Source organism: Sinohyriopsis cumingii, unplaced genomic scaffold, assembly GCF_028554795.1.
Source record: "Sinohyriopsis cumingii isolate HCF-2022 unplaced genomic scaffold, ASM2855479v2 utg001752l, whole genome shotgun sequence".
NCBI lineage: Eukaryota > Metazoa > Mollusca > Bivalvia > Unionida > Unionidae > Sinohyriopsis > Sinohyriopsis cumingii.
Genome location: NW_028316044.1, coordinates 179,860 through 201,990, shown reverse-complemented (window position 1 = coordinate 201,990; position 22,131 = coordinate 179,860). Strand labels below are relative to the sequence as shown.

Below are 22,131 nucleotides of genomic sequence, written 5' to 3'. Positions count from 1 at the left end.
ACAGACTGACTTATCTTTTATGGTCTTGCCTTAAGTGAAGTGACTTAACTTGTATGGTCTTATCTCAGGTGAAGGGCCTGCCAGCCAATCAAGGTTTGCTGTATAAGATGGCATTGGAAGACCAGTTTAAGTGCTGTGACAAGAGTCCAACTGTCTTCTTTGAAGAAACATGGTATATACATCTATTCAGTGCCTAGAATGTAACAGAAATTTCTTTACAGACAGAGGCACTAGTGGCTTAAAAAATTATTTAATCTTCACTAGCTCATTTGTGACAACTGAAACTTTACTAACCATCTGAATATTAAAGTTATGAACACTGCTAGTTTGACAGGAATTTGTACAATCCCTTTTGTCCTGTTTATATGACCTCTGTTGATTTAAATATAGGTTAAGTAGGATACCATGAGTGTACTTGTACAGTAGTCATACTTGTACAGTAGTCATACAAACAGTCAGGTCTTGTTTTTCTGATCTCTGTCTGAATATCACACTATTTATCTGACTATAGTCAAAATAGCATGCCATGATTGTGTATAGTTTATACAGTCAAGTCTTATTTATCCTACCTCTTTTCAATTAGGATACCATTAGTGTACTTGGTATTACAGTCTAGTCTTGTTTATCCAACCTCTTTTCATGTGACTGTTTAAATAGCATACCATGAGTGACTTGGTATTACAGTCTAGTCTTGTTTATCCAACCTCTCTTCATGTGACTGTTTAAATAGCATACCATGAGTGACTTGGTATTACAGTCTAGTCCTGTTTATCCAACCTCTCTTCATGTGACTTTTTAAATAGCATACCATGAGTGACTTGGTATTACAGTCTAGTTTTGTTTATCCAACCTCTCTTCATGTGACTGTTTAAATAGCATGCCATGAGTGACTTCGTATTACAGTCTAGTCTTGTTTATCTAGCCTCTCTTCATGTGACTGTTTAAATAGCATACCATGAGTGACTTGGTATTACAGGCTAGTCTTGTTTATCTAGCCTCTTCATGTGACTGTTTAAATAGAATACTATTAATGACTTAGTATTACAGCCTAGTCTTGTTTATCCAACCTCTCTTCATGTGACTGTTTAAATAGGATACCATGAGTGACTTGGTATTTCTGTCTAGTCTTGTTTATCCAACCCCTCTTCATGTGACTGTTTAAATAGGATACTATGAGTGACTTGGTATTTCAGTCTAGTCTTGTTTATCCAACCTCTCTTCATGTGACTGTTTAAATAGGATACCATGAGTGACTTGGTATTTCAGTCTAGTCTTGTTTATCCAACCTCTCTTCATGTGACTGTTTAAATAGGATACCATGAGTGACTTGGTATTTCAGTCTAGTCTTGATTATCCATCCTCTCTTCATGTGACTGTTTAAGTAGCATACCTTGAGTGACTTGATATTACAGTCTAGGCTTGTTTATCTAGCCTTTCTTTATGTGACTATAGTTTAAACATGATACCATGAGTGAACTTGGTACTACAGTCTGGATTTTTATATCCAAATACTATTTATGAATTAAGGAGACTATGATTGGACATTGTGTATGATCTTGTCTTGTTTATCCCGCCATTTTATATATGGCTAGTTTAATATGACGTCCTGTTCTACATGGTATGTACATTGCTAATATGACCTCTTTTTGTGACTTGAGTTTAAATGAAATGAGTATTCATGTTAATACAGTATTGTCTTCTTTATCTGACCTATGGTTTGTTATGCTATAGTTTAAATAGGATGCCATCAGTGTACATCAGGCATGTGCATATCTAGCCTACAACCTGGTTTTTATCGGTTTACTGGTATTTTACATCACAGGGTGTGGCTTTAAAAGTTGCTTATCTGGTCCACACCATGGAGAAAGTTACACATGCCTGGTGTACATGGTCTGCTCTTGCTTATCCGACTTCTTTTTATGAAACTATTGTTTCAGTGAGATACCATGAGTGTACATACATATTATAGTCAGTCGGATTTTGTTTATCCAGCCTCATTATTTCACTATAGGGCTTGAAATTAGTGGTTGTCAGCTTGCCTGAGGCTTGTGAATTTTCTTTTGAACAAGTAGTTTTCATTATTTCATTAGTCTTATGGTGTAAAGTTTCAGTTGCCACTAGTCAGCATTTGTAGAAAGGACAAGTGAAGATTCAGCAGGATTAATAAATTTCTCAGTCTGCTAGTCCTTATGGCTGTGATGAAATTTATGTTAACTTTAGGACTGTGACTATAGTTTAAATGAGATACCTCAAGTGTATACAGTAAATTCAGTTTAGTTTTGTTGATCCATCCTTTCTTTGTGAGTCAATAGTTTAAATTGGATGCCATGAGTGTACATGGTGTGTACAGTCCGGTTTTGTTTATCCAGCCACTCTTTATTTATTATAAATACCCATTTTTAAAGCACACCCAACTTTACACAGTTGAATCTAATGATCTGATTGATTGAAATTTATGTGGCATAAATTGACCAATCCGATGTTATACATTTTAATTGTGGCACTGATGGTGAAACTGAAGCCATGTCAGACTTCACATTGTATTTTCTGCTTGTGATTTCAAGAGAGCAGTATAGACCTGTATCTGCCAGTGCACAATGTACAGCTCAGGTCACTACTGTTTATTCCACTAATGATTTAAAGTGAACGTCATAAACCCTGATGTGCTGGTGCATAATGTTATGGCAGATCTTGGATGCTGCTCACACTTGAAATTGCAGTAAGCATGGGTAAATATGGATTGAAATTAATGTATAATGAACCTGTTAATTAGAAATCAGGATTATTTAAGGTGAAAAAAGACTTGGCTTTGTATCCACTCTTTTCAGTTTATCAGATAATGCTGGAAGTCTAGGTCTGGTCTGTCTTTGCTGGTATTTGGTTTATAACTTATAAAATAAATACACATTACATGCTATAAATTTACCTCAATATTATTTATTCATTATATATTTGAAACTTGCAGTGTTTGAGTATTATTCTTTGTCTGAATGGAAACACTACAAACTCTGAAAATCATTTAAGTGATGAACCAGTTAAGCAATCTTCAAATATGTAGCTTTGTCTTCGGGTGGAAAACTACTCTGTTTATATTATGTTTTCAGGGCATACATTCAGTTTCCATGGAAACCAAATATGACATCTAAAGTTCACCCAGGAGTGTTTATGGCTCTAAAAATGAGGTTTGTATTAATTTTTAACTATGGATTAGACAAAGAGAGTTTACATCTACAGGGAGATTATTGTCTTGCAGTCATCTTCATACTGTATACAGATTTTTATTTTAGTCATGTTCAGAATAATTTCTTTTTGATTTGGTACAGAAAAATACTTAAATCATAATCTCTGATCATTGTTTTCTTCATATAATAATGGGAGTCAGCTGCTGTATTAGTCTGGTTCTTTGTATGTTATTTCCTTTAAGTTCTACAAATATTCCTCTGACATGTATTAGTCTGGTTCTATGTATGTTATTTCCTTTAAGTTCAACAGATATTCCTCATGTGTGAGTCTGGTTCTATGTATGTTATTTCCTTTAAGTTCTACAAATATTCCTCATGTATTAGTCTGGTTCTATGTATGTTATTTTCTTTAAGTTCTACAAATATTCCTCACTACCTCACACTTGTTACTAGCTCTGAAAAACTAATTTCACAAGGTTGAAAACAAAAACCTGACTTAAAATGTTTGATCAATCCAAAAAATATAAGTTTGTGTCAATGCAAAGAGCATCTTCATTAGTGAAAAAGTGTGTGTGTGTGTGTGTGTGTGTGTGTGTGTGTGTGCCTTAAAGATGTTAGAATACAAGAAATTGAAGAAAAAATGGGGGTAAAAGCCATTCACAGGGACAACTGTAGGGGTTTAACTATGAGTATGATATGAAAATCAGTGTTTTTCTGGGCTTCAGTATACTTTAACCTGATTTTGCTAACACTCTTCCATAACAACTACCATTTGTGATTCCCTCTAATTTTCCTGTAAGAATTGACCCAGTATAGCTTTGGCTAGGATCTTTATATTTTATTCTGATGGATTCTGGTATACTGCATATTGCTGTTGTCTTTCATACACTGGAGTTTGTCTGGTCTTCCCTATATATGAAATATCATATTAAATTTAATCTATTGTTGTAATGTATGCCTGTATATAGAAATGACCACCTGTCTATACAGACCACTGTTGATTGACCTCTTTATTGGTTGTCATACACAAATTTCATAGTATGCAATGTAACAGTTCTTCCAGTACTTGCTACTTACAGACAGCTGAGAATGCCAATCTCCATTGAGCTGTATTCAGCTGAAGAAACAAGAGATATGCTGAATATGTTGCAGCTAGAACAAGAGAAGGTAGCAGGACCTAATCGACTACGTACACACAGGTATTCTGTGCTTAATTTTTGTATTTATGTCATTGTTATGCAGGGAATGAACAAAACATTTATCATGCAGAAATTGCTACAAGATTTAATTCTCATGACCTTGTCACAAGTAGCTGTAACTTGACCAACAGTTCAAGGCTACTTCATTTAGTATCAAGCTATTTAGGAGCTAGTCAGTATTTTGACATTGATATTGTTTACTCTTTTGACTTAGTTTCTTTGACACTGTTATATGTACAGTCATTATGGGTGTATGGAGGGACAGGCAAAAGGAGGTGATAGTGATCAGCATTTCATACTCTAATGATTAAATTAAGTTCTCACATTTGTGTCAGTTTTTCTCTTACTGTTATTTATATAGTAATGGAACTTCATCTTGGAGGGTACTACTCACTATGGGCAAAAGCAGGTACCAGTGACCTATTTTTCTTGCTCAAGCAACTTAGGTTTGTAGTTCTCCACTATGAGGTTGAGGAGAGTATAATACAACTTTCAGCTTTGGCATTGATGTACACAGATAAAAGCATAATCATATGTACAGCCTTACTGAATTTCAACCCTTCTTTCTAGGTCCTAGGTAAATGTTTGGAATGGGTTTCATAGCACCTATCCCCTTGGTAGGGAATAGTTTCTGAAGCATATTTAAGAAAAATAATTTATAAAACATAGAACTGGAAGAAAAAATCTAGCATTAATCTCCGATTTTTATCAGTTCTTTATAGTGCTTCTACATTTTTATGTCATTTATGCCCTTTCACATGATGTATATAGGTAGGTACATGTGTTCTTTTTATGCCTGTAGTTTAATTGTATTTTATCATAATATTGGCTATATAATGATGATTAAAGAATTGAAAGTTAAAATGTAAGCAACATTTAAAAAAACAAAAATATTTTTATTATAAAATGGGCCGATATTCCATTGTCAGAATCATTTTAGACTGGACTTATTTATTTCATGATAGTGTTGACAGTCTGTACTGGAGGCTACTAAAAGCTTCGTAGAGGTGAGCCCTGTGTTCGTTGATTACACTCTGGTTGTACGATGCCATAATGGAGCAGACAAAACATAGCATTTTGTGGACTTAGTATATTACGATTGATGTTTTCTATGATCCATCGTTTAAAGATACAACTGTATGTTGGGGCACTTCTTCATTGCTTTCATTTTGCAGCTTTTTCCACTATGTAAGAAATTGCAAAATTCGAACATTCCTGAAATGTCACAAATTTAGACATCATTTGTTATTTATTATTGATTTGTCAAAACAAAATTACCTAATAAGTAAGTAAATATTTGATTTTTCCACCGATTTATGCATTATGGAAATCAGAAAATGTGGTTTTAAAAAATGTTCAGTAATTGTTCACATGACAATTATCAGGTGAGATACCTTCATCATGATATTTTCTGATTCATTTATCCTTGTGTATGTATGTAGTAATGATTCATCGTATGAGAACTGTAATGAAATCTTAAAAGAATTTGAATCTTTGTCGGCTACAAGTATGTTTGCAAGTCCCATTATATTTCCTTTAATATTTATGCACATTGTTCACGTCAGATTTGTGACTCCTGAACTTTGATAAAATTAGAACTGCTAATATTTTATAAGATAGAAATAATAAGTAATTTGCAGTTTATACATGAGGGTTTGTCACATTTTATCTTGTGGCAGTCCTGGCTTTTTTTATTAATATAAACTTCAATAAAATCATTTTAGGCTTAACCTGTAAAGTGCTTGTTGCAGTGTTAGTCATACCATCAGTATTGGTCTCATCGTGTTTGTCACAGCATATATGATATTCAAATAAGCAACTTTTTGCACATTTGAGTCATTCAGCTCGATAAGAATCGTTGTCAAACAAAATTTGATTGGTACATTGGACTCAGGAACAAGCAGACTTTCATATTTTTAACATGCATTTTGGAAAGAAGTTTTAAAGGTTCTTGTTATGTGATAGTGTTCATGACAATAATTTATAACAGTACTTTTGAAAGTTTTGAAGTAGATGAGATTATTGAAGCTGTGACTTCAGTGTTACTGGAAATAGCGGTGACTGGTTTTGAGTCAGAAATGTTTACCTGTTTTTGCATCTGCAAGTGTAAATATGATAGTTACATTTGTGAATTGATCCTTGTAATAAAGTTCAGACTTAGCAGTCATTTTTCATTTTAGAGTTTGTTGATCTAGTATGTACTATAATTAAAATACAAGCAGTTTAAAAGCAGGTGCACTGCAGGGGGATCATATACTACAAAAATTATATACTACCATAAGAGTTAAAGTGAAGGAAATTTTGATTTATGGAAAAGGCAGTTTTAAAATGTCTACTGCAGCATCATATTTAATGATCTAGTGTCAGACACATCATCACAAGTCTGTTACACTCATTTATCATCTGTGATTGACTTTCCTGAGATTTCCTCAGTTTTCCTAATCATGAATAATTTTGCTGAACGAATCACAGCATACACTAGTCAAGTTTTATCCATCACATTACCCAATCACATTAACATTAACTCTACAGCCTCCAAATCTCTCCCTGAAAGATGAAGTTCATCTTGGTAATGCATAATTGCCTATTGAGCTATTTGTATATTTCTTGCACTTGTGTATTATTTTTCCTTCTTTCTCTCATGTCAGTCAATTGCAAGAAGTGCAGGTGCTTTTAATGTTGTGGAGGAAGCCCACAAGACATACCCTGCTTGCATAAAAATGTGTTTGTGTAATGTGGGCAGAAGATGTTTGTTTGAGTGTCTGGAAAAGGCAATTGAAGGGCCATGAAAAAAGACATGCTATAAGTCATTCAGACACAGAGTGTGAAGCATTCATCCGAATTAAGAATCATTGACCAGTATTATGGTAACATTGAAATAATGCTTCCACCCATAATGAAGATACCTAAGACACTACCAATGGGAATGATCACTCCAGCCAGAGGCATGCCAGTTGATTATAACTAACCTATAAAGGAATAGTGGATGATATGCATTCCATAGCAAGTTTTTTCAGCTAGAATGTCGAGAAGCAAGATGGATGGATTTAAGAAGATTGAAGCCAGGTATTCTGGATTACCTTCTGACTTTGCAATCCAGACCATCCACCAAGTTATTTACCATTTACCATAGACCATGCAGACCCGTATCTTCAATGACTGCACCTAGCAAACCATTATGATACCAGTTCATGGCAAGTTGGCACCACAATTGGAGTCATCTGTCCAGCTGGTTGGCCCAGCCCAACTGACCTCATTGGACTGGCATTCCCCAGCCTGATCACATTTTGTGTTGAACATGATTTGGCTGGCCACACTAGCATATCCAACAGGTAGGACCTTTTTCTAATGCATGATGACAATTCTGCATCATCAGTGCTGTACAGAATGATGTACACCTGGATGGAGAGCACAAAGAAGGAGGACAACCCTGATCAACAAGGGGGCCAACATGGACATGCCTAAACATTCCATTCCAACCCTGGAAAGGAGTGAATTTACTTTTAAGGTAGTAATTGAACAGATATATAGAATTTTGCCTTCATGGGAATGCCCTCCACCACCTGCATTAAAAAATAGTATATATGCAGCGCAGAGTTGCCCAGTCAGCTCTCCATGCTAACACCTATCACTGCACAATCCTTGGGGGTGGGGGGTATATCAGGGAAGGGATGATTGTTGACAGAAAGACCACAAGTAATTTTGGCCAGGTGAGGTATAGGTGGCCATATGCTCCTAACTTCTGCCAGCTTGTCCTGGAGGGTGGGCGAGAGAAAGCATGACCGCTGCTCCCCCAAGCTTCCCTGCCAACTGTGAATGATTTGCCATCCCTTCCATCCACTTGTCAATCTCATGTGGGTGCCAAACTCCTATTCCTTTTCTACTTCATTCACATTTAAGGGTGGATAGTCAGGGTTGAGATTTATAATCTTTTCATTTCACAACATTTTGTTCAACTAGGTATGGAGTTTATAACCTGTATTAACCTGATTAGTCTTTGTCCCATTGACAGTATCATTTATGTATTAGAGAGGGCATCTGCCAGGATATTAAATTTTGTTGAGGGAGTTTCTTCAGCTCCCTGATCTGCTCAGTACCTTGGCAATGTCAGGTTCAAAGACAAGACAGGGAGTGGTTAGCGTGTGAACACCTTTAAAAAACTCACAATCAGAAATTCATTCAGTATAGATGCCAGTTTATTTTGTTAGGGGACACACATGGTACTGGACTTTGTCACCATTATTGGCAAGTGGGCACTGCAAGATGTGGCTTTTTATGCAAATCTCCTGGAAATGAGGGCCATTTTTAACTCTTGCCACACATGGGTGGATCAGACAAAAACAGTTCTTGATATTGCTTGAAAATTTGATCATAGAGAACTACCTTTTCAGATGGGAGTTGGGGTGCAGTCACTAGACCTTTGCATTATTTGATGGGATTACCTTGGTTGGTGTGCACATTATCATATAAACATGCAAGTCCAACACATCCAGGTCAGACTCGGTGTCCTTGCTAACTCATTAGTGATGATTTGCATCTCTCCAATAGGACATCGTGAATCAATGGTCTGCTTATTCTGGTGACAAATGTACCCTGGAAAACCATGGACACCCCATGATGCTGAAATAACCAAGCTCACCATTATTCCATCCATGTCCGGAGAAATGGGTGAAGCTGCTTTCTCTCCTCATTCGGTGGAGATGGGTGAAGCTGCTTGGTATACACCCTCATATGCTGAGGCACACTGAGATTGTCAGCAGTGGCTGTTAAAGGATCTTCCTACTGGTTAAGGCAAGCAAGCAAGATATAACCCCACAAATGGTGGTCACTTGGTTAAGTTGGTTATTAGATCAGTGTACTCAACTGTCGCCAGATCAGGTAGAACTCATGAAGATTCCAGCTGACAAAATACAAGCGAATTTCACAAGCCTGGCCTAAAATGTAATGCAATGTAATTCTAGATGTAGTGGAGTCGGTCTACTTTCTCAAGCAGTTAATTTTTCATGGTGTGATTCAGCCTCACAAAAGAGAGAGCTAAATCTTGCTGGGCCACTGACAGCTACCCAGACAGTTACCATGTCCCATTCCTGACAGCACAACTTCAGTCCAAAGGCATGACCTTGCAACTTTCGCTGGATTTGCCCTCAAAACTTTTGAATGTAAGGCAGCAGCAAATGTGTGGATACCACAGGAATCACCCTTGCACGTGTATAACCTTTGCTTGAACTAACTTCATGTTAGGAGACATGCACCCTCTCAGTCGAGCTGTCATTGTCATCCAACAGAGTGATGTGGGTAGATGTTGGATGTTAAAGCATTTCCTGCTCCTTATATATTCTCCTAATGTTAATGTGGTTCGGAAATGTATCTGATACAGAACATAACTATTTTTGTAAATTATGTTTCTCAGAAAATACTAGATCATATTACTGTCAATCCCTTCTACCATTCCACACAAACACAAGCATCTTGTTACTGGTTTTGCTCAGACTTAAACTAAAAAACATCTGGGGAACAGGTGACCACATAGCTGGACAAGAGGAGTTACTTCCCTCTATCAATATGATTTATATATATATAGATGGATAGATGTTTTTCATCTTTTAGGAATGATATGATATATGTAGACGGATAGATGTTTTTCATCTTTTAGGAAGGGTTGTTTTCAGAGGTTGCCAAGACTAATTTACTGTTGTTAATGTGATTGGGTAAGTATTTTTTGGAGAAACATTTAACAACAAAATCACCTTTCTCAAAATTTTGACCCAACATGACCTTTCACACTGTTTGAAATGAGCCAATCAGAGTTTCTTTTTGTTGATGGTGTATTTTTGTTTATGTGTACTTGCGAAACACAAGGAAAGTCACAAACAGCAGTGGGTGATAATAGAGAGTATTGGATTGTCCATTATGGCTTGTAATTATGCAAAATTTTCATTCTAGACTGACTCATGCTGCCATGGTAACAGAGGAGGCTGGAGGACAGAGAGTTGCCTTTCAGGTTCCACCACCACCTGCCACTCAGCAGTTTGTCTGTCTGGAAATCACAGAGGTGAGTCTGATCTTAATGTTTCAGCACCAGTGTGTTATCAACACTACAAATGTTATTCTGTTTATTTTAGTTTTGTTGAGCCTGCATCAGACTGATTGTGAGACATGTATCATCATAAGCTATTGTGTGAGTGTGGTTCTTTTGGATCTGATACATTGTATGTACTTTGAAAAAATAGGTAATCTGTTGGATGCTCTATTTTGATTCTTGGGTGAGATGATTCTGAAACTTGTGTTGAAATTTAGATACAATGCTTTTTCAGTAACAACAATTTGAAACACTACACGCATCACCTTTAAATATGGTAGAGGCATACTACTTCCTAGCTGAATACTATTGAGTAACTCACTTTAAATATGGTAGAGGCATGCTACTTCCAAGCTGAATGCTATTGAGTAACTCACTTTAAATATGGTAGGTGCATGCTACTTTCTAGCTGAATGCTCTTGAGTAACTCACTTTAAATATGGTAGAGACATGCTACTTTGTAGCTGACTGCTGTTGGGTAACTCACTTTAAATATGGTAGAGACATGCTACTTTGTAGCTGACTGCTGTTGGGTAACTCACTTTAAATATGGTAGGTGCATGCTACTTCCTAGCTGAATGCTCTTGAGTAACTCACTTTAAATATGGTAGAGACATGCTACTTTGTAGCTGACTGCTGTTGGGTAACTCACTTTAAATATGGTAGAGACATGCTATTTCCAGCAGAATACTATTTAGTAACTCAGTGAAATTGTTAGGAAATGGACTGAAAATGCAGAGTTTCCATGCAGTCATCTGTTCAGGTGTTCATTCAGTTGTTTCTTCATTCTTTGGTCAGCTGTTCATTACGCCCCACCACACCCAAATGTGTTGGACTCTATTTCCCCATCACTCTTAAAAATAGGTAACTATGCAGCTGTATCTCATTGTGGATGCAGCTCATAGAGAGTATCTAAATCAAACCAAAAAACTTGGTCACTGTGACCTAATTATTATCCTTGAGTGATTTGTGTGGTATTAACTGTTCATTCACAACACAGTATCTTGGACCCAATTTTCACCTATACTTATGAAATTTGTATGTGGATGCATCTCAAGGAGAGAACTCTACTGTATCAAAAGTTTGGCACTGTGACCTAGATTTCAGTCTTGAGTGATTTTGCATATTTCTCCATACCAGTATGTAATTTGCCAGGGATGCAAAATCATGAGGGGATTCATGTTATGAATACATATTTTGTTCTTCTGCACTCAGAACATGTATAATACAAAGATAGTATGGAGACATTGGCTTCTGACCTACAGTCAGTTTTAAACTGAAAGTGTACCTGATTTCTCAGCATTGAAAGGACTTTGATTTCTGCTTTAAACGTTTGAATGATTAAACTGTGATAAGTAAGAATATTTTTTTTATTGTAAAATAATGTATGCTCTTCTGAATCTGCAAATATGCCAGTTAAGAAATTTCTGTTTACATATTTGCATTCAGTCCAAATTACGTTTCAAAAAGATATTATTTGTTAGCCAGGTAATGACTTGTCAGTGGCCTTCCAGTGTTTTGATATTATGATTGCATGAGGTATTGCTTGTTTGCATTGAATTACCATTCACCTTATATGATACATGTCAATGTTTTGTGTATCTGCCTATTTTTGAAGAGAATGGAAAAGTATTTGTCAGCCTGAAATATTGCATCTTAAATCATTGCCTTTTGTTGTTGTTGTTGTTGTAGGGTTTGACGCCATTTTTCAGCACACGATAGGCTATACATGGCAGCCAGTATTAATGGTGGAGGAAGAACCCGGGATAACCCTGGAAAGAACCACCGACCCATGAGAAGTTACTGGTAAGCTTTCTCACATACCCACATTGGCTGAATCTGAGACTCGAACCATGCAGACAGAGGTGAGATGGCAATGATCCATAATGGAGAGCACTTTAGACCACTTGGGGCCCCCATTGCCTTTTGAATTCCCCAAATATTTTCACAGCACTGACAAGGATAGTATACAAATTCTACATTTTACACTGGGGTCCCCAAGTGGCCGAGTGGTCTAAAGCATTCACCATTACAGATCACTACCATCTCACCTCTGTCTGTGGGTTCGAGTCTCAGGTTAGGCCAGTGTGGTTATGTGAGAAAGCTTGCCAGTAGCTTCTCATGGGTCAGTGGTTCTATCCGTGATTTTCCTGGGTTCTTCCTCCACCATTTATACTGGTTGCCTTGTATAGCCTATCTTGTGCTGAAAAATGGCATTAAACCCTACAACAGCAACAACATTTGACACTGATGCTGGAAACAGCTTACAGCATATTATTTTAAGCTAGGCTGTGAATAGCTGGGTTTTCCAAAGAAATAACTTTGATAATTCACTGAATAGTCTAATTACTTTTTCACTTCCTGATTAGTAGACAATGATAATATTATAGCCAAGAGATTTTAGCTTAATTTAGATGCCCACTTAGTCTGGTGGTAAGTATACAATCCAGCTTCAAATTCCACAATATGCATACACTGTTTTACCTTGAATTAGGAGGAGAATTATGTTAATGCTGATATTTATTGTGTTAACATGCACAAAAATAATGCAGAACATATATGATAACCACTGACAGTTCACAGGATACAGTGAGAAATCGGTTACTTCTTTCTGTTATACATATTGCTTGCCAGGACATTAGAGCATAAAATATGAAGAAAATCTGATTGCTCCAAGTGAATTAAAATATATATTTCATCTTGAGTATTTTCACCCACTCAATGAAATATAGTCATTATTCATCTGTTTCAAGCAGATATCTTCTCCATACTTGCCACTGAAATATTTTACATTCATTTATGTATTTGAATTTTATTGTTTCCTAGGTGATGGATTGTGGACATTTCTGGGCCCAGTACAAGGATGAAGAAACTTACCAGCAGATGTACAAGGTTCAGGAATCTCTGAACATCAATAGAGGTCAACACCTGAGGGTAAACATTATGTTTTTATCTCACCAGGTCAAATAAGCTTATGTCATATTCTATCCATGTGTGTAGTGCATCATCTGTTCATGATTTGTATTTGTAACTTCTTGGGAACAACTAAACAGCATTTATTTGATCAAATTTGGCAAAGTATCTTTGCATAAATCTTTTTAAATTTTTTGTTCAAATCATGCTGATCTACCATGAAATTTATAATATATTATATAATAAAAGTAGAAAAACCTTTAAATGCCTTCATATAAAAAATGTTATCATCACAATTTGACCAAAGTTGATGGAAAGCATTCCAGGATTAAGGTGTTGAAAGTGATTAAAATGACGCTGATCCACCATTAAATATGGCCACCATTACTAAAATTAGAAATTAACATACATAAAGGGAACTTCATCTTATCTTACAAGAATATAGGGTTCTCAATCAAGTACAGTATCATATTGTCATCTCCATTGATGCATCAAAACTTAACAAGAATAGAGAGCTCTGGATGCAGTGCCATATCACATTATGTCTAGTGATAGTGTAGAATTTGTCCTTTGTTGGTAGTTCATACTATTTCTGAGAAACTGATGTACAAAGATGGTTTGGGTTGGTTCTATTGCTTTCAACAGCAATTTTATAACATATTATTGCCTACATCATGGCAAGGAAGATGTCAGCAAAGTGCCTTTCCCAAGGATACACTGAGGAATCTGAACCATGGAAGACAATCGATGTTGAAGTATGTTGCATCAACATTGTTACACTTGGCCATCTGAGACGGGATCCACTGTAAACTGGACTGGATATCATACTATGATATCACAGTGAAAGCGCCAAGTATTGGAATAAATGTGAACTACCCTTGTACTGGCAGCAATTAGACTCAGTGTCAACTTTTCTTGACACAATTTAGTGCTTGGCGGCTGTTGTAAAAGTCCATAGAAATTGATAATTTCCATCTGGAAAACAGCTAAGGTGCTGATTACTCAATCATCAGGAATGAACAAACCTTGGGAAAACTCATTTAGCATTACATTATTAGAACAGTATTTTATTTTAATCAATTAATGTACCTACGTGACTGCATTGAAATATGTTGGACATGTATCAAGAACCTTGTTACGTTCCTTTACAGCTATCTAGAGTTTATTTTTTAGAGCTATCTTGAGAAACATTTAAGTTTTGGACATGTTGCAAACATTGCATGCATCAAAAGATGCATTTAATTAATTCATTCTTTTAGATGGAAAAGGAAAGCAAAACTGATAAATAAATAAGGCACAACAGTAGGAATGCTGAAAAGATTATTCTGTGCTACAAACACCCTTTGCAGTAATGTTATACTTAGGTTATGGGAACATTGCACTGGCTACTGACACCTGCTGCATGACTGATAGTTAATAGTTAGCAGGAAAGAACATCATCAGTGACAATCCTTAACAGTAAGGGCAACTGGGTCAGTCAGACAATGCAATTGAAATCCATAGTAGCCCGCAATACTGTATTTTAGCAGTATTTAATGTTGTTATCAATGCATATTAAAACTGTGTCATTAGTTCTGCATGGTTACAAATTGTGAAGTTTCTGTGACTTTCCCTCTTTCTATTCCTATTAAAAATTCTGTCATTCAAAGCATGTAAATGTAGAACTGCATATTGTGGCTGACCCAGAATAATGTAGCATGGGGAAACAACTCAATATTACTGTGAGATTTGCCTAACTTAGGTATGGTAGCATGCACGTATTATAATAAACTTAAATTTTAACTTACATGTAAGAAGGCATGTCCATGCTTGCACTGGCTGAATATTTCCACAAAGACAAAAGGAACCAGTGATAAAATGGAACATACAAATATCAGTTTAGTTGAAATTCATAAATAACAACAGTACAATTTTTTTTTTAAATTATTATTTAACTTTGTTTGAATGTGGATGAAGAAATAAGCTATGTCTCATTATGACTGATGTTGCACAACAAATTGAAAGGTATTTCTAGCGTTGGCAATTTTCACATTGTGTCCATTTTACAATCACAAGATTGACACAACGTTTAAGTGCGGGTGGCTGATGCTTGTGACATACAAAGCAGTTACAAGATTCCTCTTCAGATACAGGTAGGCTGTCTTGACTGTTATCAAAATTATTCTCATCAGGATCATCCACATAACATGCAGAGGGACCTGGTTGAGTAGAAGGGAATCGAATCATAGGTGATTTATCCTCAATTTCAGAGGCAGTACTGCAAGATTTATTTTTAAAAGATTTTTTTTTAACACTCATTAATTATGCATTTTCATATTTCATAGATGACAAAGATAATTTTCAGACACTTTTAGAATTCAAACTTGTGTATTTGTCTGATAAATTTGGTGCATTTTTGTCATCTTTAGAAGCTGATGTTTGTTGAATGATGATAACATTCTTCTCTGCTACACTACCAGCAAGAAAAGTGGAAAAAATTTAATTCTGTGCTTTTGGACAACTTTTGTTAAGGTTCCTTTTTTAAAGAAATCACCTAGATCTTCATCTTTATCAATAATAACAATGTTGACATGCTTTCTGCTTGATGAATCTGTCGATGAATTAAAGACATATTAAATGTTATGCTTGCAATTTCAAAGAAGATAAATTGTCTTCCTATTAATTTTATGTGGATTGGACTTAATTTAAGATCATTTAAATTTGCTAGGCCCTGTAGTAAGTGACTACCCTATGCTGACACTGCAGTTTTGAACAGTACCAGACATTTTTGATAGGCAGTGAGCTCTGACCTAACACCCAAACATAAGTGTCAGTTAAATCTAAAATGAGCTATGAAATAAAAGCATTATTTATATAGATACAAGTCTTGCATTGATTTGTGGAACAGACTAGTGACAATTCAGCAGAACTAGTAAATTTCTCAATCTATTAAATCCTAAGCATCTACATGACTTGGAAGTTTTTCTGTCTGTGTGTCCTACTGATCCAGTCATATGCCATATTCAATAAGGCAGCATATTTGAGAGAGTATGCATCAAAGCTTTAGAGGACACTTAGAGTTATTTTTGGCAAGCTCTTACATTTGTTGTTTATGTTGGAATAAAATAAGGAGACTTGATAAATAATTGTACATATGAATTATTACGAATGTGAGGGAATGCTGGCAAAAACACCCAGGTGTGTATCACACCCAGCTGCTTCATTGGTTCCCATAGGACCTTAGTGATAGACCAACAAGTTCTTCTCTGCTTCATTTTATATTTATCTGGCATGATTGGTGACAAGATCCAATTAGTGCTCTGATTCTGAAAGTGATATTAATCAAGTAGGTAAAACCTACAAAAGCCAAGATGAAAGTCAAACAGAAAGGAAACTTCTAATGAAGAAACAGAATTTAAAATCAAAGAAGAAAATCATTCACAAATGATCAAGAAATCTCTTCAATGTTGCAGCTTCTCTAAGATGTTGTTTAGAATGTTGGAGAAGTGTACAATTGTAGGCTTGAACTTCTCTTATTAGAGTATGCTTGGAGGCATCAAGTACAAGAATCTTACAGTAAAAAAGGTTTGAGGTTTTCTTCATAGCCTTATGATCACACCATGAGCATGTTTTTACACATGTCCTATTTTTCTCAGACCTGAATAAAACATTAATGTAGTGGTGCTGGCATAGCATAACCTATATGCATGTGTCACTTTTCAGTTTAGAAAAGACCCTTTGTTTCATAGTTTAATTGCAAGTTACTGCAAATAAATCAATGTTTAACAACTTCCATTCAGGTTATTAAGTAAACAAGAATTTTTATTATAGTTACATAATTGGTGTTGATTTGGCTAGTTCTTTTTAGAAATTATCTTTTGTAAATTTTTTAGCACAATTTAAACTTTTTTATATAAAATTTCAGCCTATAAGGGGACCTGTGAGAGTGGGTTCTTTTTGTGTTGCTCCTTACAAAGATGAAACAGTAGAATACTATAGAGCCAAGGTACAGTCTTTGGACAGACGATGCTCCAAGGAAAATGGCAAAGATGTCATGAGGGATATTGTGGAAGTAAAATGAATATTTTGAGAACTTGCATTGAGTTGTCTGTTCATATACATGTTATCCTTTCTCTCCCTTGACTGTTGGGTATAGTATAAGAAGATAAAGACAGGAATTATTTATTTCAGACTGCAAAGTCACTACATCTAAATTAAAATCTTGATATTAAATAAAAGTATTTTAAACATTAAAGATCATAGATTTCTTAAGTACAAATAAAGAAATTAAATTTCTAATATCATTGCAAGTCTTTTGACATTCTCAAAATATCTTCATACTTCTTTTAATGAGATTGGGTTATGTTTATGCAGAATTATTTTATATAAAGCTTAAGTTTAAATTTCATTTTAATTAAAACAAAGTAATTCCTTTAAACATATGATCAGTAAATCATAAATATAATATACGTTCATGAGGTGTACAGTTTTTAATGTGAGCAAAAACAGACAATTTTATTGAATATATAGGTATGGAAATATGATACATTATGTTCCTTGTGAATTAGATCATATCAGTATTGAATTAAGATACATGGTTAAAGCAGCAATAAATTTTGCACCATTTAGCATCATCATTTGTTGAATTGTTCTTTAGGTTTTCTTTGTTGACTATGGCAATTCTACAGAACTTCCAAAAGAGGAACTGAGAGAACTTCCATCAGAACTTCTTCAGATACCTTTTCAGGTACATCAGTTATTGAAAGAATTACTTTTTAGTTAATAAGTCCATTTTTTACAGTGAAAATAAATATAAAACAACACACACACAATTGACCAGATAAAGAGCTCATGCCAGTCAACGTATGTTGATGTATACAAGAGTACCAATATATCAGTTTTGTAAAAGAAATTCCTACAATTAACTCTGATGTTCAGTATGTTGAAATATATTTCATGTCATATAACTTGAAAACTTTAAAAAAAAATTACAGTAGCCTTTAGAAAACTTATTACTAACTCCTTTTTATAGGCAGTAGAGTGTCGCCTGAAGGGACTTAGGCCATCACCAATCAAATGTCCACATGGCAAGTGGACACAGGAGGCTTTGGAGATCTTCAGGAGCTTGATAGCAGTACCAAGAATATGTGCCCAGGTGGGTTTTTCAGTGATCTTAATTGATTGGCAGACATGTATATATGTCTCATCTGCAGTATTATATATTGAGGCAAAGTCATGCTATGTCCAATGGCAGTTATAGAATGAAAACTGTTAAAATTTTGTGTGAAAGTTCTTAACAGTGTCTGCTTTTGTAAAATTAGCATTTATTGTGATTTGTGATCATTAAATTACTACATCATCACTTGTTATTTCAGTGTCATAGGACACAACAAGTAAAATGTTTATACAGTTTTAATATTTGCATGAATAGTGCTCTGGCATCATAGTGTATGACACCCAGGAAGATAATAAGTGTTTTCTGACCTACAATAGCTTTACCTTGCAGGCTGTTTGTTTGGGTATTTTGATGTGAGCTCAGTAATTGTGTTGTTGTAAATATTTCACATCGGATGAGAAAGAGCAAAGAGTGTGAACACAAGGGTTCCATTCTTTGCTGTGAGATAACATTGGCTGAGCATGAGCAAATTATATGAACTCAAGGGTTCCAGCTAATATTGGTTGAGCATTAGAGAAGTGTTTAAACCATTCTCTGTGCCATCAGGTGACATTGGTCAAGCATGGGAAGTGAATGAAACCTGAGGGTTCTGTTCTCAGCGATGGGAGCTAACATTGGCTGAGCATGAAAGAAGTGCATGAACCCATGTCCATGAACCTGAGAGAAGTGTATGAACCCATGCATTCCATTCCCTTTGCTGTGAGGTAACATTGGATGAGCAGGAGGGAAGTGTATGAACCTAATAATCCTATTTTCTTATGATGTGATGCAACATTGGCTGAGCATGAGAGAAGTATATAAACCCAAGGGTTAATATTGACTGAGCATGAGAGAAGTATATAAACCCAAGGGTTAATATTGACTGAGCACATGAGAAGAGTAATAACAATTCTCTGTGCCATGAGCTAAAATTGTCCAAGCATGAGGAAAGTGGATGAACTCAGGGGCTCTATTCTCAGTGTTGTGAGGTAACATTGTCTGAGCATGAGTGAAGTGTGTAAGCCCAAGGGTCCATTCTCTGTGCTGTGAGTTAATATTGGTTGAGCATGAGAGATGTGTATAAACTATTATCTGTGCCATCAGCTGACATTGGCCAAGGATGAGGTAACTGGATGAACCCAAGTGTTATATTCTAATTGCTGTGAGCTAACATCAGCTGAACATGGGAGAAGTGGATCGACCTATGGTTTCATTGTCATTGGTGGATCGACCTATGGCTTCATTCTCATTGATGGATCGACCTATGGCTTCATTCTCATTGGTGGATCGACCTATGGCTTCATTCTCATTGGTGAAAGCTAATATTGGATTAGCATGACTGAAGTGTATTGAACCAAATAGTTCTAAGACTTTTCTCTGTGCTGTGAGCTAACATTACCTGAGCAGGAGAGTAGTGTATGAACCTTTCTCTGTCCCATCAGCTGACATTGGCCAGGCATGAGGAAAGTGGATTGAACCTTTCTCTGTCCCATCAGCTGACATTGGCCAAGCATGAGGAAAGTGTATGAACCTTTCGCTGTCCCATCAGCTGACATTGGCCAGGCATGAGGAAAGTGGATTGAACCTTTCACTGTCCCATCAGCTGACATTGGCCAGGCATGAGGAAAGTGTATGAACCTTTCTCTTTCCCATCAGCTGACATTGGCCAGGCATGAGGAAAGTGGACTGAACCTTCCTCTGTCCCATCAGCTGACATTGGCCAAGCATGAGGAAAGTGTATGTACCTTTCTCTGTCCCATCAGCTGACATTGGCCAAGCATGAGGAAAGTGGATTGAACCTTTCTCTGTCCCATCAGCTGACATTGGCCAAGCATGAGGAAGGTGGATTGAACCTTTCTCTGTCCCATCAGCTGACATTGGCCAAGCATGAGGAAAGTGGATTGAACCTTTCTCTGTCCCATCAGCTGACATTGGCCAGGCATGAGGAAAGTGGATTGAACCTTTCTCTGTCCCATCACCTGACATTGGCCAAGCATGAGGAAAGTGGATTGAACCAAAGGGTTCTATTCTCTGTGCTGTGAGATAACTTAGGCTGAGCATGAGGGAAGTATATGTACAAGCGTTCCATTCTCTGTACCATCAGCTGACATCAGCCAGCTTGACGGAAATGGATGAATCCAAGGGCTCTGTTCTCTGTGATTTGTGCTAACATTGGCTGTACATGAGAGAAGTGTATGAACCCATGGCTTCCTTTCTCAGTGCTTTGAGCTAACACTGGATGAGCATGAGGGAAATGCATGAACCTGAGGGAAATGCATGAACCTGAGTGTTCAATTCTGTGTCTTGTGTTAATATTGACTGAACATGAAAGAGATGTATAAAACCAAAGGTTCTGTTCTCTGTGCTATGAGCAAATAATGTCTGAGCATGAGACAAGTGTATGGACCCAAGGGTTGTGAGATAAGATTTACTGAGCTTTAGGTAAGTGTTTGAACCCATGGGTCAAAAGGCTCTTTGAGGAGCTGTAGAAAACATTTGCCACATCAAAAAGTGAATAATTATGATTCTATCATGATCAGTTATGTTCATAATTATTTACTAAATACCTGCTATATGATTTTTTTAAAACAAAAAAGACATTTCTTTGCAGTAGATCCCGTTTCCTTGTTTATGTCTGGCTTCACAAAGTAGAGTGCATCAAACCAGCTAAAACTGATCATGTAAGAATAAATTTTAAATTTGGTTGAATAAATTTTCCCCACTTGTTCACACACGAGCATTAACACACATTACCATTTGAACTGCATGCACACTCTTGCACCTAGTTTTTACATAAACTGAACCATAACAAAATATTCCTTTGAATTCGAGATTCAATTTAGCTTAGATACATGTATAGTATAAAATGAACCTTGGATAACAAGCATATAAACATTTCTTTTAAATTAGCAAAAGTAGTCAAAAGATAGTAAGAGTGAAAAGGCAAAATCTGTAAAAGCTTAATAGATAAATAGTTGAGCTTTTTAAAAGATGATGCAAAAAAAGAAGGACCTCATGATAGTCATTATTTTTTTAATTTAAAAAAGAACCTAAAAGCAATAAAGTTTTGAAATGAGAGATTGTAAAAGCAGTTGTTTTGGATGGAAATGTCTGTACGTGTAGAGAAATCTTTTCAGACAAGCATCCGCATTCAGAGTTTTATGACTATCCAACAGATTTACTCCATTGTTCATGGCATTCTGCGAGTGGAGCTAATCGATGCATCAGCAGGCCGTCAGATCTTCATCAATCAAAAGATGATCGATGATGAGATTGCTGATGAGGCAGAGGAGAGTTTCCTATCAAAGGTAGCTACATCTGTTGTTTAGTTTAAACTTCATTCTTCTCAAAATGTTAATAGTGTGTCACTTTTTAACTTCATCCTAATGGCTAACTAACCATGTAGGGTGGCTTCTGAGGTAGATGAAATCTGAGAAACTGGCAGAGACTACATTTGTATGTCTTTAAATCTTAGATTAAAACCAGGACTTGAGAGATACATGCTAGATGTCTAGTTTGTTACTTTCATGATCCCAGGTATTGAAACCATGTATTGAATACTGCTTTCCTAAATGACTAAGACTTGGGAACAAATGATAGCATTTTTTTTCTTGACCCAAGACT

At 36.1% G+C, this 22,131-nt stretch overlaps 1 protein-coding gene across 4 annotated transcripts in view; it reads left to right on the top strand.

Moving 5' to 3' along the window:
* The window catches only part of LOC149771585 (ATP-dependent RNA helicase TDRD9-like), a 158,119-nt gene that overhangs the window by 89,429 nt on the left and 46,559 nt on the right, over positions 1–22,131 (top strand). For all 4 annotated transcript variants that reach the window (XM_089948313.1, XM_089948312.1, XM_089948316.1 and 1 more), the window contains 9 exons: positions 69–172; positions 3,105–3,182; positions 4,262–4,381; positions 10,325–10,433; positions 13,287–13,394; positions 17,278–17,424; positions 18,010–18,099; positions 18,385–18,507; positions 21,684–21,815. In XM_089948313.1, the coding sequence (XP_089804439.1) occupies positions 69–172; positions 3,105–3,182; positions 4,262–4,381; positions 10,325–10,433; positions 13,287–13,394; positions 17,278–17,424; positions 18,010–18,099; positions 18,385–18,507; positions 21,684–21,815 (1,011 nt within the window). The remainder of the gene's footprint in view (positions 1–68; positions 173–3,104; positions 3,183–4,261; positions 4,382–10,324; positions 10,434–13,286; positions 13,395–17,277; positions 17,425–18,009; positions 18,100–18,384; positions 18,508–21,683; positions 21,816–22,131) is intronic.